Here is a 13370-nt window from a genome sequence, read left to right on the forward strand (position 1 = left end):
TATACTATTGCACTATATACTTAGTTGTACTATGTTAGTAAAAACCATTGTACAATACCAAAAAGCCACTCTGTGAGAGAACGATTGGTAAGCTAAAAAGTATGAAAAGAAAAATGAACCACCAGTGGCGCATCTGTTACATTTCAAGTGCTCAGAACATTCATGTGTGCTCCAGTACAGGTGAAACGAATGAGCGTACCACATCTGCCGGCAGTATAGTGGCGAGGAGGCCACAAGTTGTCGAATAGGGTGTACCAAGAGAGGCTTCCTTTTTCTCTACTGCTGATTGTGCCATATGTGCAGGTTAGAAAAACGAATTGAAGAACGTAGGAGGGGAGGGAGGGGGGGGGGCACCCACCAGGTGCGGAACTAATGTGGGCCACCGTCAGTCAGACCGCTTCTTTGTTTGGAGCACAGGGGAGGCCAGCAGAAAGCAGACTGTCTGAGTTGCGTCCTTTCCAGTGTGGAAGGATGGGAGGCCATTTCTCTTGTTGACTGGAAACGGCCTTGTCGGCAGTCTCGCTTAGTCTCTCTTCACACACTGCGCCATGCTCCCTCAAGAGTTGCAGAATTAAGCATCATTTCCTCCTATAGATAGCGATCACTATCATCGCACTGTTTGCATATGTTGGATCCTCGCTGTTCCCCGCATCTCGCGCCATTTTCGAATTGTTATTGCATCAGGCAAAATGGGTGCGTGCACAAGGGTAGGTCAGCATGACTATGAAGTGAGAATCTCTCTTTTTGAGGAGAAGCTAGATATCTTGAAGAAGGTCGATGAGGACCTGGAAGAAAATGGAGTGGTGTGACCAAAAAGCTAGGCCTAGTGCCATTGATTGTGTCCAATATTGTTGGTCAGAGGGACCAAAATGTGCATTGTGTAAAGCTTCAGCACAGATGCAAAGGCAAGGCTCACATAACAGTTCTTCTGGCTGCCAATATGAATGGTAGCACGAAGCTGTGGTCTCTTGTGATGGGGTGAAGACTGCTAACTATGTCAAGGTGAAGGATGCCCTCTTAACATGCTTTAGCCAGGTCACTGCTGCCGGGGTGAATTTTGATGGTTAGCTTCTTTGCCAGAAGGCCTCGGACATCGAATTATCACTCGGTGTGGATGGTTTTCAGGCTTCAAGTGGTTGGATACACCGTTTTAAGGGTAGGCATAGCCCTGCGTACAAAACTGTTAGCAGTTAAGGCAACAAAGTCTATGATTCAGTCGTTAGTGACTGGATGTCAAATGTACTGCTGTCATTCATTGCAGGCTATGAAGCTCATAATATTTTGAATACTGACCAGTGGCCAGTCTCTCTTTACAATTTTCAGTCCGAGAAAAGCCTTTGCTTCAAAGGCAAATCTTGCCTAGCCATTCAGAAAAGCAAACAAAGAGTAACAGTTTTAGTCTGCTGCAATGCTGATGACTTGTAGAAAATGAAGCTGACCCTGATCAGCCCGACCCCTATGGTGACCCCAAAGCGACCCCTTTAGTGGCAGCGGCTCTCTCTTGGCGGAAATTAGAGGACAGTGAATCGGTTTTAACACATGTCACAGCCCTTTGAAAACGCCTATTTTTGGCCTGCCCGAGGAGGATTTTCAAGCAATAACTGTTGCTCAAAATTCCTGATTGTGGTATTTACACGATTCTAACAAACGCAGACACAATATCAAAATTGCCTGTGTGGTGGTCGTATTCTTTACCACATAACATGCTGTGAAGCTGACTTTATGAAACCAGCCACAATTGTGCAACAAAAATTAGATCCTTGCCCATTTTTCTTGCTAAAAAATCGGGTGTGTGTTAGATTTCTACAATATTTAGAAGCTTTGATGTAATTTCTTTATTTTAGTCTTCTTCTTTAATTGGAAGGTGCACTGAACTTTTGTCGTTGCAGGACGGAGGCAAGCGACCTGTGCCAGATACCTTGGAAAAGTTCTGCAAGCTCTGTGATGTGGCATTTACCTCGGAGATCCAGGCAAAACAGCACTATGATGGACGTAACCATCAGAGGCGAATGCGGGGAGAGCCTCCTCTTCCCAAGGGCTTCTACAACCCAGCCACAGGACGCTGGCAGAGGCAGTGAGTTGAGACATTTCCCTTTGTGGCTGTAATTTTGAGGTTACCAGAGTTTGAGCTAGTTTTTACATGTTGCAACAAGATAAAAAAAATGAACGAGACAGTCCCCCACCAATAATTTGGACTTCATGGGTACCGCTCAATGGTTCGACTGATCGGGAGCCTGAAATACGGTATTCACCCTGTGGGGTTCTCACCCGTGCTCTTGGGACAAAGGAACGACAGCACAGTAGTGCAAACAATCACAAGGCCATTGCACCTTTCATATATCAATGCCTGCTAGCTGAGTTGCTATCCCCAAAACATGCCAATGGCGTGCAACAAATCGTGGAAGTCCGACTCAGCGTGACCGGATAGCGAGCGAATATGTTCGCCCCATGCTAGATCCCAACGCCTGGTCGTTTGCGCGTACGCGCACGCGCGGAACGTCCGCGCTGCTTGCCGACCTCAAGCCAAAGAGAAGCGCCTTCTTCCCGCGCCCAAGTAACCCCGCTGTAAGGTGGTGTTAGCAGCGCAACACTCGCGCCATTTCTTGTACTGCGCTTCATTCAGACCGACTGCTGCGGGCATCAGGCCACGCGGCGAAGCCGGATTACAGGAGATTATGCAGGAAAACAACATATTGGGGGGATGCGTGAGAGTCGCGCATCCCCACAACCGGAAATTGACTTTATTCCGCAAGTGGCCAAAAAAAGCTTTTCTGTGTTGCTGTATGCACGTATGTTTGCCTGCGACCTCATGAGTCCCTATTTAGACTGGCATTATTTAGTGCAAAAATGGTGAAACGCAGAGACGCATGAATAACGCAAGATGATGCACCACTTCCAAATGTAACGTCATTGAAACAGCAACTGCAGCACTGTGTATGCACATGGCATAACCATCACTTCCATCACCAACTAAACATCGCCATGCAGAAACTTAAATCTGTTTATCCTTGAGGGCTTCGGAAGCTATGCTTATATACATGTGCTCTTATTGATAAAGTAAGCTTCTGCAATTTTCTTGTTCCAGTTTACTTTTGAAATTTCTTGAACATTGTTTGCTTGTGAACCATTGTAACATTGCAAACCATTGTAAGAGGTGCCATATTATTTAATGATTTTTTTTATTCACTTGCTTTCTTTTCTTATCATTTATTCTGATGAACGGCTGATCTCAGCAAAAAAGAATGGAAAATGTGAATAATCTTTACACATTGCAGGCTCAGCTGTTCCAACTTTTGACTAGTAATAAAGTTAATGTAAAGGCTTTTGAAGGTTGCTGCTTGTGGTGCCAAGCATGTCTGACTTTCAAAACAGGTTACTATTTTTAATGCTTTTTTTTTTCTTTTTTTAGATCGCGTGGGCTGTACCCATTCAAATAAAAAAAACAGACTCTTACATGATATAGCAAGCAAGGACAATGCTAAAAATTTTATAACAGCATACCACTGTTATCTGACAGTCTGTTTTGAGCCTTCCGCATTACATCGATATCAAATAACAAAATATGCCGAGCTGTATCAGTAAATTACTTTTCTGAGATGCCAAAGAAGCCACTGTCATCGTGACAAGAAATTTGTGCTGAATTCCAAATGGTAGATCCAGAGCAATTACGGATCAAAACTTACTGCTCTTTTTGGAGCAAGTCTGTGGCAATGGCATATCGGGAGCGGATCTCAATCCGAGATTGCCTTGCGAAGCAATCCAAACCCCTCTGTCAAGATAGACAGATTTGTCTGTGTGGCATGCTAGTTCCTCCAGCAACTGCTCACTGGATTGTCCATGTAACAGACGACATACATTAGACAGCAAACAAAACACGAATTGAGACAGCACATAAGCAATTGGTTGTTTGCGCAGCAATGGATAACGATAAACGTCATGCTGTTGTCGCATGATATCTTACGAAAATCACTACTTCGAAAGCAGCTTCTTGAATTTAAGCGATGAGGAAATGGGTGTAGACAAAAAAGATATTTAGGGCTTGCAAACGCTTGTTTTGTAGTCGGTTCCTTTCAACAAACCAAGAAGGCCAATGTTGCAAGCTCAGACTTTCTCAGAGTTCGCATTTGAGTTTTTATGCAGTAAAAAACTGAAGTTCTACACACAATCAAGCCACCAGTGTACAGCAAAGCGCTGACACGGCTGACCAGCTAACAACCAGGCTTGTGTCTGTGTGTGTCCGCAACTCCTGCCGTTTGGTAAAAAAGGTTAGTGTCACTTTGGTGTGAAAAATGCTGGTACTTCGTACGCGCATCCCTGACTCCTATGGTTGGAGCGTGCATGTTCCAAACATAGGGCTCTGCCCTGGAGGGCAGCTCTGTGGCAGAGCTTACGGACCATCCTGGATCTGCCATTTGAATTCAGCATTGGTGTGTCAGAAAAGACACAAGAACAAATGACAGATGGCAACACTGCCTTATCAGTTGCTGCACCAACCTGCTGTGATGTCATGTATTTTGATGGTGCCTGTCTGAGCATAGTTTTCTTTTATTGGTAAAGATGAACTACATTGTACCCTAAAGGAGCTGAAGGCTGAGCTTAGATTTATCGGTCAAATGTTCCTTTGACTTCCTTCTAGAAGTTTGATCTGGGGTATATAAATTTGATATTGTTGTCTCGTGGCAGTATCGCCATCATGGTGTGATGCCCAAATCGGGACAAAGCTTCGTGCACTCAAACGTTCTGACGGTTCTCTTAGGCGGATCCTCCGAGAACCCAATTGAGGACAAAGCCGTTGGTTTCGAACACACACACAAACTTTTAATGGAACTAAGAAGAGACTAGAAATAAATACAAGAAAATAGAAAAGCAAAAGAAACACTCAAATAGACATCACGGCAGTAAGAGACACACCTGGGTCTAGTATGAAGTTAACTAGTGCGCGTGTCCGGGCTTGCCACAACTGCAGGGACGCATAACAGTCTCGACGCGGAGACGCGGCGGCAAGTTGACGAAAGGAGTTGCACCGGTCTCGCCAAAGGTCGGGGTGTGGGATGATTGACTGGGCGACCGGAGCGCCCTTGCTCTGGCTTGAAGATAGAGGCAGGCGGCTTGGCAGCACGACCAGACGGCGGCAGCGTTCTGGCCGGGCAGTTGGGCGTAGAGCTCGGGCCCGTAGCGCCACTGCTCTTGTCCTGCCCATGGGCACAGAAGCTCGAACGCCGGCCTTGGGCAGCAGGCGGCACGACAGATGGGGGCGGCGTTCTGGCCGGGCAGCTGGCGCAGAACTTAGGGCCGTAGCCCGACTGGTCTCGTCCTGCCCATGGGCGCAGAAACTCACCGGCCTTGAGCAGCTGGTGGCACGCTCGGGTAGACTGGCGACGCACAGAAACGAGTTGGCAGGAGGCCCCGGTCGGGTGAAGTTCTGGTGGCTCGGGTCCGGAATCCGACGGCCCGTCTTCAACTCCCGGTCCGGTGGCCGACTTTCTCCTGGCGTCGCTTCCTGAAACTCTCCGGGTGTCTCCCCCTTCTGCCAGCGCGCCTCGCCTTTTCTTCTCTCTGGCCGATTAGGCATTCTCCGATTGGCTGCCTGACGCCCCGTGGTCTTTCCTAATTGGTTGGCTTTTCTTCTTTTAGTTCCTTTTCTTACACCATGCGTTAACGTGCCGGACGCTCTTCGGCGGCGTCGTTTTCCTCCTTCCAGCACGGAATTTGCCTCGGCGCGTGCACTCCTTGTCGTCTACTCCTGTCCATCCCGATCACCGCACCATGTCGCGCACCACACATCACACATGGATACAGCCGATCCTGGCTATGTCAAACTCAAAGGAAATTGCAAAATGCTACAGTAAAACCATGTTCATCCAGAAAATCTGATAATTCAGACTCGTCCTCTGGTCCCGGCAGATTCTCATAATTCAGATGTACAGCTGCCAACCGATTTTTCTGACTCCAGTAAATTCAGACTTGATGGATATTCTGGACTTCATAAATCCACCATCGGGTTCCCATAGAGCTAATGCATTTTCGCAGCCAATTTTTCGAACGAATTTAGGCGCCAAAGTTTGATTTTCCAGAATAAGTTGCTCGTTCCGAGTCACTATCCGATCTTGGGAGCCGCCATGTTAGATTTTCTGCTGGCTTGGCTTCCACTGGGACTGAGAGGTGCACGCTTTAGCGACATCCTCTAGTCTCTGAGGCCTTGCCGGCTCTTCTTTGGCTGACAAAACCCTCCAGGGAGTGGCACTTTTTCTTGCTTCTTTTTTCGGTGAGCACTAGCGTCATAATCACTTAATGTGGGGTTCATCTTCATTTATGTATTTTTTTTTCTTTTAAAAGTTTTGGTTGCTATTTGCACATGGTGTGTCCATAGTGCAGGTGTGACGGCACTTGTGTCTTGGAGATGTTAGATCTTTTTGTGTGTTCGTGCGACTTTGCATTTGTATGATTGGCACCACCTTGTGTGCCTTCTCGAGAGCCAAATGGTGGGAAGAAATGTGGCTCGTTTCTTCAATCTCCATGGCGATCCCCGGCAACGGAGATCATAACACAACAGTTAACACAAGAGCATAGCACAAGAGTGACGCTGAGTAAGCGTCACTCTTGTGTTATGCAAGCAAATCTGATCACTTTCAAGCATAGTATGAGGCAGGGCATTACTAGATATTTTTTTAAGCCACTCTAAACCTAATATATGTTTTCTGCTTTTGGGTAAACGAGTTTTTCAGACTGTTCGATTTTTCAAATAATTTTTCAGTCCCCGCAATGTCCGGAAAATCAGTTCGTGGGTGTATTTCCCCCTGCACCGGTTAATTTGGACAACTCTTGGAGCACTTCAAATGTGCAACACAAAAGAGTAGTAGTAGGGCTAGCGTCCAATCGAAACAAAGCAGTGGAGTCAGCATCATGATCAGCGAAATTGATGCGAGTGACAGGAATGCCGAAACACTTTGTGCCTATTTGTGCTTTTATAGCCTTTATTCTTGCGTTTGTTGCCATGTATAACACAGCGTTGGCCGTGTGCCTTCTTAGCTGCGTGGTTGCTATCCATGACCCCATAGCTAGCGATTGCGGTGTTGTGCACAGTGGCCGTGGTAAACAGCAGTTTTATTTTGACTTGTGCGTAGTCACCATGCATTATCTTGTCGACAGAGACACCGGTTTCATGCTCGGCAGTTGTGGCAAACACTAGTTTCGTTCTGACTCGCTGCCTGTGTGTCAGCCGTGTTCCTTCAGAACTACGTGGTCGCCGTCCATGATCATGTTGATAGCAACCAAAGTTTTGTCCTCAGTGGTTGCGGCAAAGCGTAGTTTGGTTTTGACTGGAGGTGTGCAGAACTGCATGACCGTTGTCCATGATGGCGTCATTAGTGACTGTGGTTTCACTCGCAGCTGTTGCGGCAAACAGTTGTTTCGTTTTGACTCCGTGCAATGGCTCCAATGTCACAAACACGGCGGAAGCTGTTTAGGATGAAAAGTATCGGCTTTATCGCAACGGACGGACAATCTATTGGCAACCAGCTTACTGACGAAAGAACTGGATTTGCGCGCAGTCGAGAAAAGCATGTCTCAGACGAAGACTCGCTGTGGTCGTGCTGTGAAGAACCTGCGAGACCTTCGCTTCTGCGAGTGCTAATCACTCACAAGAATCGCAGCTTCCATGTTTGCTTTTGTACAAGCTACAGAAGGGATTTGCTGGTTCATTCAGTAAATTCAGTCGCCTTCCATTGATTCGGCCGGCATAAAATTGATCGAATTATCTGGCTTGTCGAAGTAAATAGATACAGAAAAAAAATTACAACACACAGCACTGATTCACTTAGCAGTATATGCCCAATTCTAACATGCCCCTGAATCAAACGTGCCCATTTTTTATTCCAAAATAGAAAACTAATGTAGAAGTGACATTAAAGCTGCTAAACAAACTAAATATCTAACGTGCACTTGATTTTTTAGCAAGAAAATCGGGAACGTTCTAATATGTGTTGCACAATGGCAGCAGGTTTCCTAGCATCAGCTTTTCTGTGGTACAATCGTGCTGTAGGATAAAACACGAACGTGACAAAGGCGGTTTTGGTTTCATATCAGATTGCACCGTGCAGGCAATTTCCTGCCACATTTTCAAAAAAATAAGAAGGCTCGCATTACAATTGCGCTAATACTGTAAATAGTCATTGTGAGCCTTGGCTTGTGGTAATTGCATTCTTCCATTTCGTTGCGGCATAGTACAGCACTTTTTGGGCATGGGGCCACATCATGGTAAGAGTCCCTTTTAAGCATTGTGCTCGTGGGCTGCCGCTTTCTTTCTTTCCTCCAAGGGCACCATATAGCAGCAGGACCGTAAAACATTTGCTGCCATCTGTCCCCAAGCAGACCAGGGGTTCACCCGATCGGTCCATTTGGGTCACGTCCCCTCTCTTTTGGAAGCTTGATCCAACCGCAGAAGGGGGGGGGGAGGTTGGCATGAGGAAAAGCTCGTAGATGGTTATACAGTAGGTACTGAATTTCAATTCTCCCGGTCAGCCCTTTTGTGGGCTGGCCCAGCTGAAGGTAGTCGGTCCCGAGGTTGGTGCATACCTGTTTGCTGCTCCTGTTCTAGAGGCTACACCAAAGAGGTGGAACTCACTCCACATGTGTGGTTGCACTGCAGCGGGTCACTCTCAACGACTCCACTGAGCTGACGGAACATTGCCCTGGTAGCGTGGTCGTTGGGAGCCGTTCTCCCGTATAGTGGCGTGTTTACATCATTTTCTGATACTGATGTATCACCCTTTGAATTAACCGCAGTGGAATCAACAGAAGTCTACTGTAAAAGCATGTTGAGTTAGTAAGCAATTGTTTGTTTTCTTGATACCCTCGATAATTTGATGTTGGTTAACTCTTAAGTGTTTCGGACGAGCAGAACTCGTCCTAGCCAAAGCGTCCCGAAACTGTTTTGGACAAACGCAGCTCGTCCCGCCAGAATAGGTTCTCCTCTTGAGCGTTCAGGACGAGAAGCGCTCGTCTACAGCTTAGATGGTGTATTGCCTGCCAGATGGAAGCACTTACTTGATGCTTTTGGTTTCTCCTGTGGCAGGAGTGCGGTTCTTGTGCTCCTGACACCTAACACTTTCCTCACTAATATCAGCAGGTAGCAAATGTGCTTGAAGTATATAATTAGATATATTGTAGGTATATTAATTTCATGTGTAGCTTCGCTATGATGATGTATCACGATGTTTGACTGCAGACCGCCTCCAGGAATGGCCCTCAAACCCCCAACACCAAGAAAGCCACCAACCCCTGGGAACCAGTTCTACTGCGAGCCGTGCCGCTCATCGCTGACCTCTGAGCAGCAGCTGCAGTCGCACCTGCAGGGCGCCAAGCACAAGGCACGAGTGGGCGGCCTGTCCACCGCAGTCACAGCGCAGGTGGTGACTGCGAATGCTGCGGCAGCCATGGCTGCGGCTACAGCTGCAGGCACCATATCCAGTGCTGGAGGCCGGCCCTCCCAGCTACCACAACCATATGTGGCCTTTGTGCCTGGGCCCACCATGACCTGTGGTGAGCAAGTTTCGATCTCTGCCAATGCTTTTTCTCTGTTCTTGGCCGCACTGGAATTGAAAGCAAGCTTATATGTTACGTGCTCCATTCAGGGCTGGTCAGTATTGACGATAAATACTTAAAGGGGACGCTTCACTTAAGAAAAAGCTTTAGTTTGAGGCTAACTCCGATTTCCCTTTTCAAACAGATGTAAAATGTAGAACATTTTCTCTACTAGTCTGCATCAGAAGTATGGGAACATGGACGCAGTGTTTCGTGCAACCTATTTGTATGGCTTCGTACACAGCAGTCACACGTCTCACCAGGCCCAATCTATTTAAGGAGAAAACTGCAAGTCATTATGATTTAATTAAAACTTAAATGGCTGTATAAGAGAATGCATCCTGTGATGGGAGCAGGTGCAGCTGAGAGAAAAAGCCGAGAGAAAGAAGGTGCAGTGAGACGGCAGTGAAGGGATGCGGGTGTCTAGCAGTTGAGTGACGTGAAGTGGGGGAAGGGAAACGAATGATGAGAGGACAGTGAATGCTTGGGAAAAAAAAAGTACCTAGGAGGAAGCCCAGAAACCAGTCGAAGTTTTCTGCATGCAAAAGTCTTCCTGGCAGAGGAGATTGCGCCATGAGGGAGCTGCCGGCACTTCTCACACATGACCGTTGCGTTCTCAGTTTCGCATGATGTCACGGGACATGCATAACCGCGCGTCCTACAATCGAAGTATTTAATGTAATGTCTTCATAGCAAGTTAGCCAGGACTGCAGTAATTTGTTGTAAAACCTGTGATGTCACAATATCAGGGGACGTATAAGTAGAGTTCCACTATATATGAATTTAGCACTTAAATCATACTGTTAGAATGCCTATAAGGGCTTTGCAAAGGTCATACTAAGAGTAGGACCTTGAAATTCTTACTCTTGAAATACTCTTGAAATTTCATAGTTGTCGGAAGCACTTGTTTTAAGGAATTGACAACCTTAATAAAAGATTTGCTTGCTGTAATTGCTAGATTTTACCTTCTTCGTTGAAATGCTACAAATCTCATTAAATTTGGTGCAATGATTGCCAGAAAAGCTATTTCACCATTATGATGTACATTTAAACCTCAATATAATGAACTTCAATATAATGAAATTCTCAATACATCATAGTATTTAACTTTTAGTAACCTCTTATCCATAGAACACCATGTATTTTGAACCTCAATATAACGAAGTGTGTTTGTATGCGATTTCAATATGACCAAATTACTGCTGCTACAAAGGAATGCCGAGACAGTAACTGGAAACTTCCGTGGAGGCAAATGGTCAAATTATTGAATTACAAGCGACTGCTTGCTAAACACACCTCTCAAATCGCGCACTACACAACAAGAGGAGCCGCCGAAGTGGAGCCTCGTCATGCTCTATACGAAGCCCAAGTGCGATAAGATCCTATCACACCTCGCGCACTATTTGCTTTAAGTGCGAGTGAAAGTGTGCAAGGGTGAAACAAGAAAGATGGTGGCTTCCCAAGTGCCGCCATCCCCCCTTTTGTTTACAAACGATCTTGAATTGCACGCAGAAGCAACAAAAAGCAGTGACACAAATGACGTGCAATGCATTTTTGTCACACATTTATCGGTACATATTCATAAGAGTATAGTGACATCCAGAACACTGCCAATGTAGTCTCTATGTATTGTATTTCCTTGCCTGTTTGCTGTTTCATTTTCCTTTCCAAGTTTTCTGCCTAATTACTGTTGAATGAGCTGACTTCTTCATTCAGCATCAAAGCATATTACCCACTGCACGGTGTAGGTTATTCTACCGTTCGGTCAAAATGGTGGTGTATGCAGCACTTGGACAGTCTGCGTGTGTCGCAGCATTTTTATCAAAAAAGAAGGAAAGAAGCTTGCCTGTGGCATCATCAAATGAATAAATGCAGTTCGCAATATTGGTATTGGAAAATATAAGTGCATCTAATTTTAAGGAATGTCAGGAGGAGACGAAGTAACATTAACTTTGCCAGACATCCCACAAGTCGATGCCGCAAACTCGGTAATGTAGTCGGTTGGAGCAGGGAACCAGCTATACTGTTAAAATGGATTTTCATGATCTCTTCTCCGCAGGAACTGAATTTTGCTATGTTCGACCTTACAAGGCGCAAGGAAAACGCTTCATGGTAAAAACGTCAACGCCATTACTGTGTCGCGACAAAAATTAACACCTGTAACATGCGTTGCATGTATTTAATTTGTGATTGTGACGTCCCTACAGCGCCTTTCTTTTTTCGTGCTGTCAGTGTTGCAGTGAGCCATTCTCGCTGTTGCGTCGAAAGGTTTTAGTGAAGCTCTTTTGTATATGTACAGACCTGCTGATGGGAATTGAACCCCCGACCTCAGGTTCAGCAAACGAGCCGCTGTGGCAAAGACTTGTAGTTGTCCTATTCAGCTTCACTTAAGGAGACACTGCACAGAAACATTTAAATCAGGTTAAATTCAAAACGTACACTTTCAGAACTCTTTGGTCATTCCACACCAAATGCACGAAAAGGAAGCTTAAAGCTCCCAATGTTAATTTTTTTTTTAATTTTCAGAATTTTGTAGGTTTAATAACTTGCATGCCCAAGACATATTGTGTGGAAAAAGATTCACTGCCTGTCAGAGCACCCTTTGAATTCTCTTCTCAAAATCGGAACATGATGTATACGAAAAAAAAAAAAGATCCCCAGAATGGAAGCTTAATTCTAAAAAAGTGGCAGTGCCAAGGTGTGCATTGCAGTGAAGATGCACCACTAGTCAACTGTACAATATAGTGTAGAGACCTGTCTTTAAAAAAGATGTTCTCAACTGAAACACAGTTTACTTCAATAAAGCTTTCTAAAACAAATTGTTAACTGTCCTTCTATGAAATACTTGACCTTTCACATTTTTCAAATGGACCGCCATTTCCTGACGCTAATGCCTTTCGGCACTTTTCGCGTTTGCGAGTGGCCGGGTTTGACGCTACAGCCGGTGCGGAGCATCTCTTGACGACTCACAAATATGAAAAGCGCGAAAGGCATTCGCATCAGGAAAAGGCATCGCTACAAAATCGCAGCCCTACGAAATTCTGAAAATTCTTTTTAAAAAAAGAAGAAAAAATGATGGCAATTGAACCCTGATGGGAGAGCTTCAGGTTTCCGGGTGGTGCATATCGGTTGGCATACTCACTCGCGAGTACGCTGATTCATACTTGCTTCCAGACTCACTTCACAGGTGTGCTACTGAGTGTCAGTGTGTGTCTGAGAGTGTGAGTGGATGTGAGTTTTAAGGGGAGTGCATGCCAGTGAATTCGAGTGGATGTGAGTATGAAAAGGAGTGAGCGCTAACTAACACGAATACAAAGGTTAGTATAAACAACGGTGACTATCAATGAGTGAGTGCCTGTGAGTGGGTGTAGACGAGAATATACATGTGGATGAACGGTGGTAAATGTGAATGGGCGGTGGCAAGTGTGAATGGAAGCGACTATGAACTTCAGTGAGAGTTGGCTAGTATGAGTGGAAAGGCATAGGAATTGGAGTGGGTGCATAGCCTGCGAAAGTATTAGTGAATGAGTGTGTTGTTGTAGCTTCGTGTGCTTGGCTTGGAATGACCCCATTATAATCAATTTTTACACTAATAGGTTAATTATTAGGAAAAGAAAAACAAAGGTCAGTTTTTATTTATTGTACGTCACTGTGACATCACAGATTGCAGAGTTTTCTCGTACTTGGGCTGTTGTGGCCCAGTAATAGTTCTTGCTAAGTGCAGCCTTGGTTTCTTTAAGAATACTCTCTTTCTCTTGTCTGTCCTTATTGATACGAAATTTGCTGGG

At 45.5% G+C, this 13370-nt stretch overlaps 1 protein-coding gene across 2 annotated transcripts in view; it reads left to right on the plus strand.

The window, feature by feature from the left end:
• LOC135900894 (zinc finger protein 385D-like) overlaps window positions 1-13370 on the plus strand; it is a 42584-nt gene that overhangs the window by 18431 nt on the left and 10783 nt on the right. Inside the window, exons 4-6 of one of the 2 annotated variants that reach the window (XM_065430491.1) lie at window positions 1890-2074; window positions 9227-9540; window positions 11642-11694. In XM_065430491.1, the coding sequence (XP_065286563.1) occupies window positions 1890-2074; window positions 9227-9540; window positions 11642-11694 (552 nt within the window). The remainder of the gene's footprint in view (window positions 1-1889; window positions 2075-9226; window positions 9541-11641; window positions 11695-13370) is intronic. The other variant, XM_065430493.1, reaches the window with a different exon arrangement.

The sequence above is a fragment of the Dermacentor albipictus genome, chromosome 2 (genome assembly GCF_038994185.2).
Source record: "Dermacentor albipictus isolate Rhodes 1998 colony chromosome 2, USDA_Dalb.pri_finalv2, whole genome shotgun sequence".
NCBI classification, from domain to species: Eukaryota; Metazoa; Arthropoda; class Arachnida; order Ixodida; family Ixodidae; genus Dermacentor; species Dermacentor albipictus.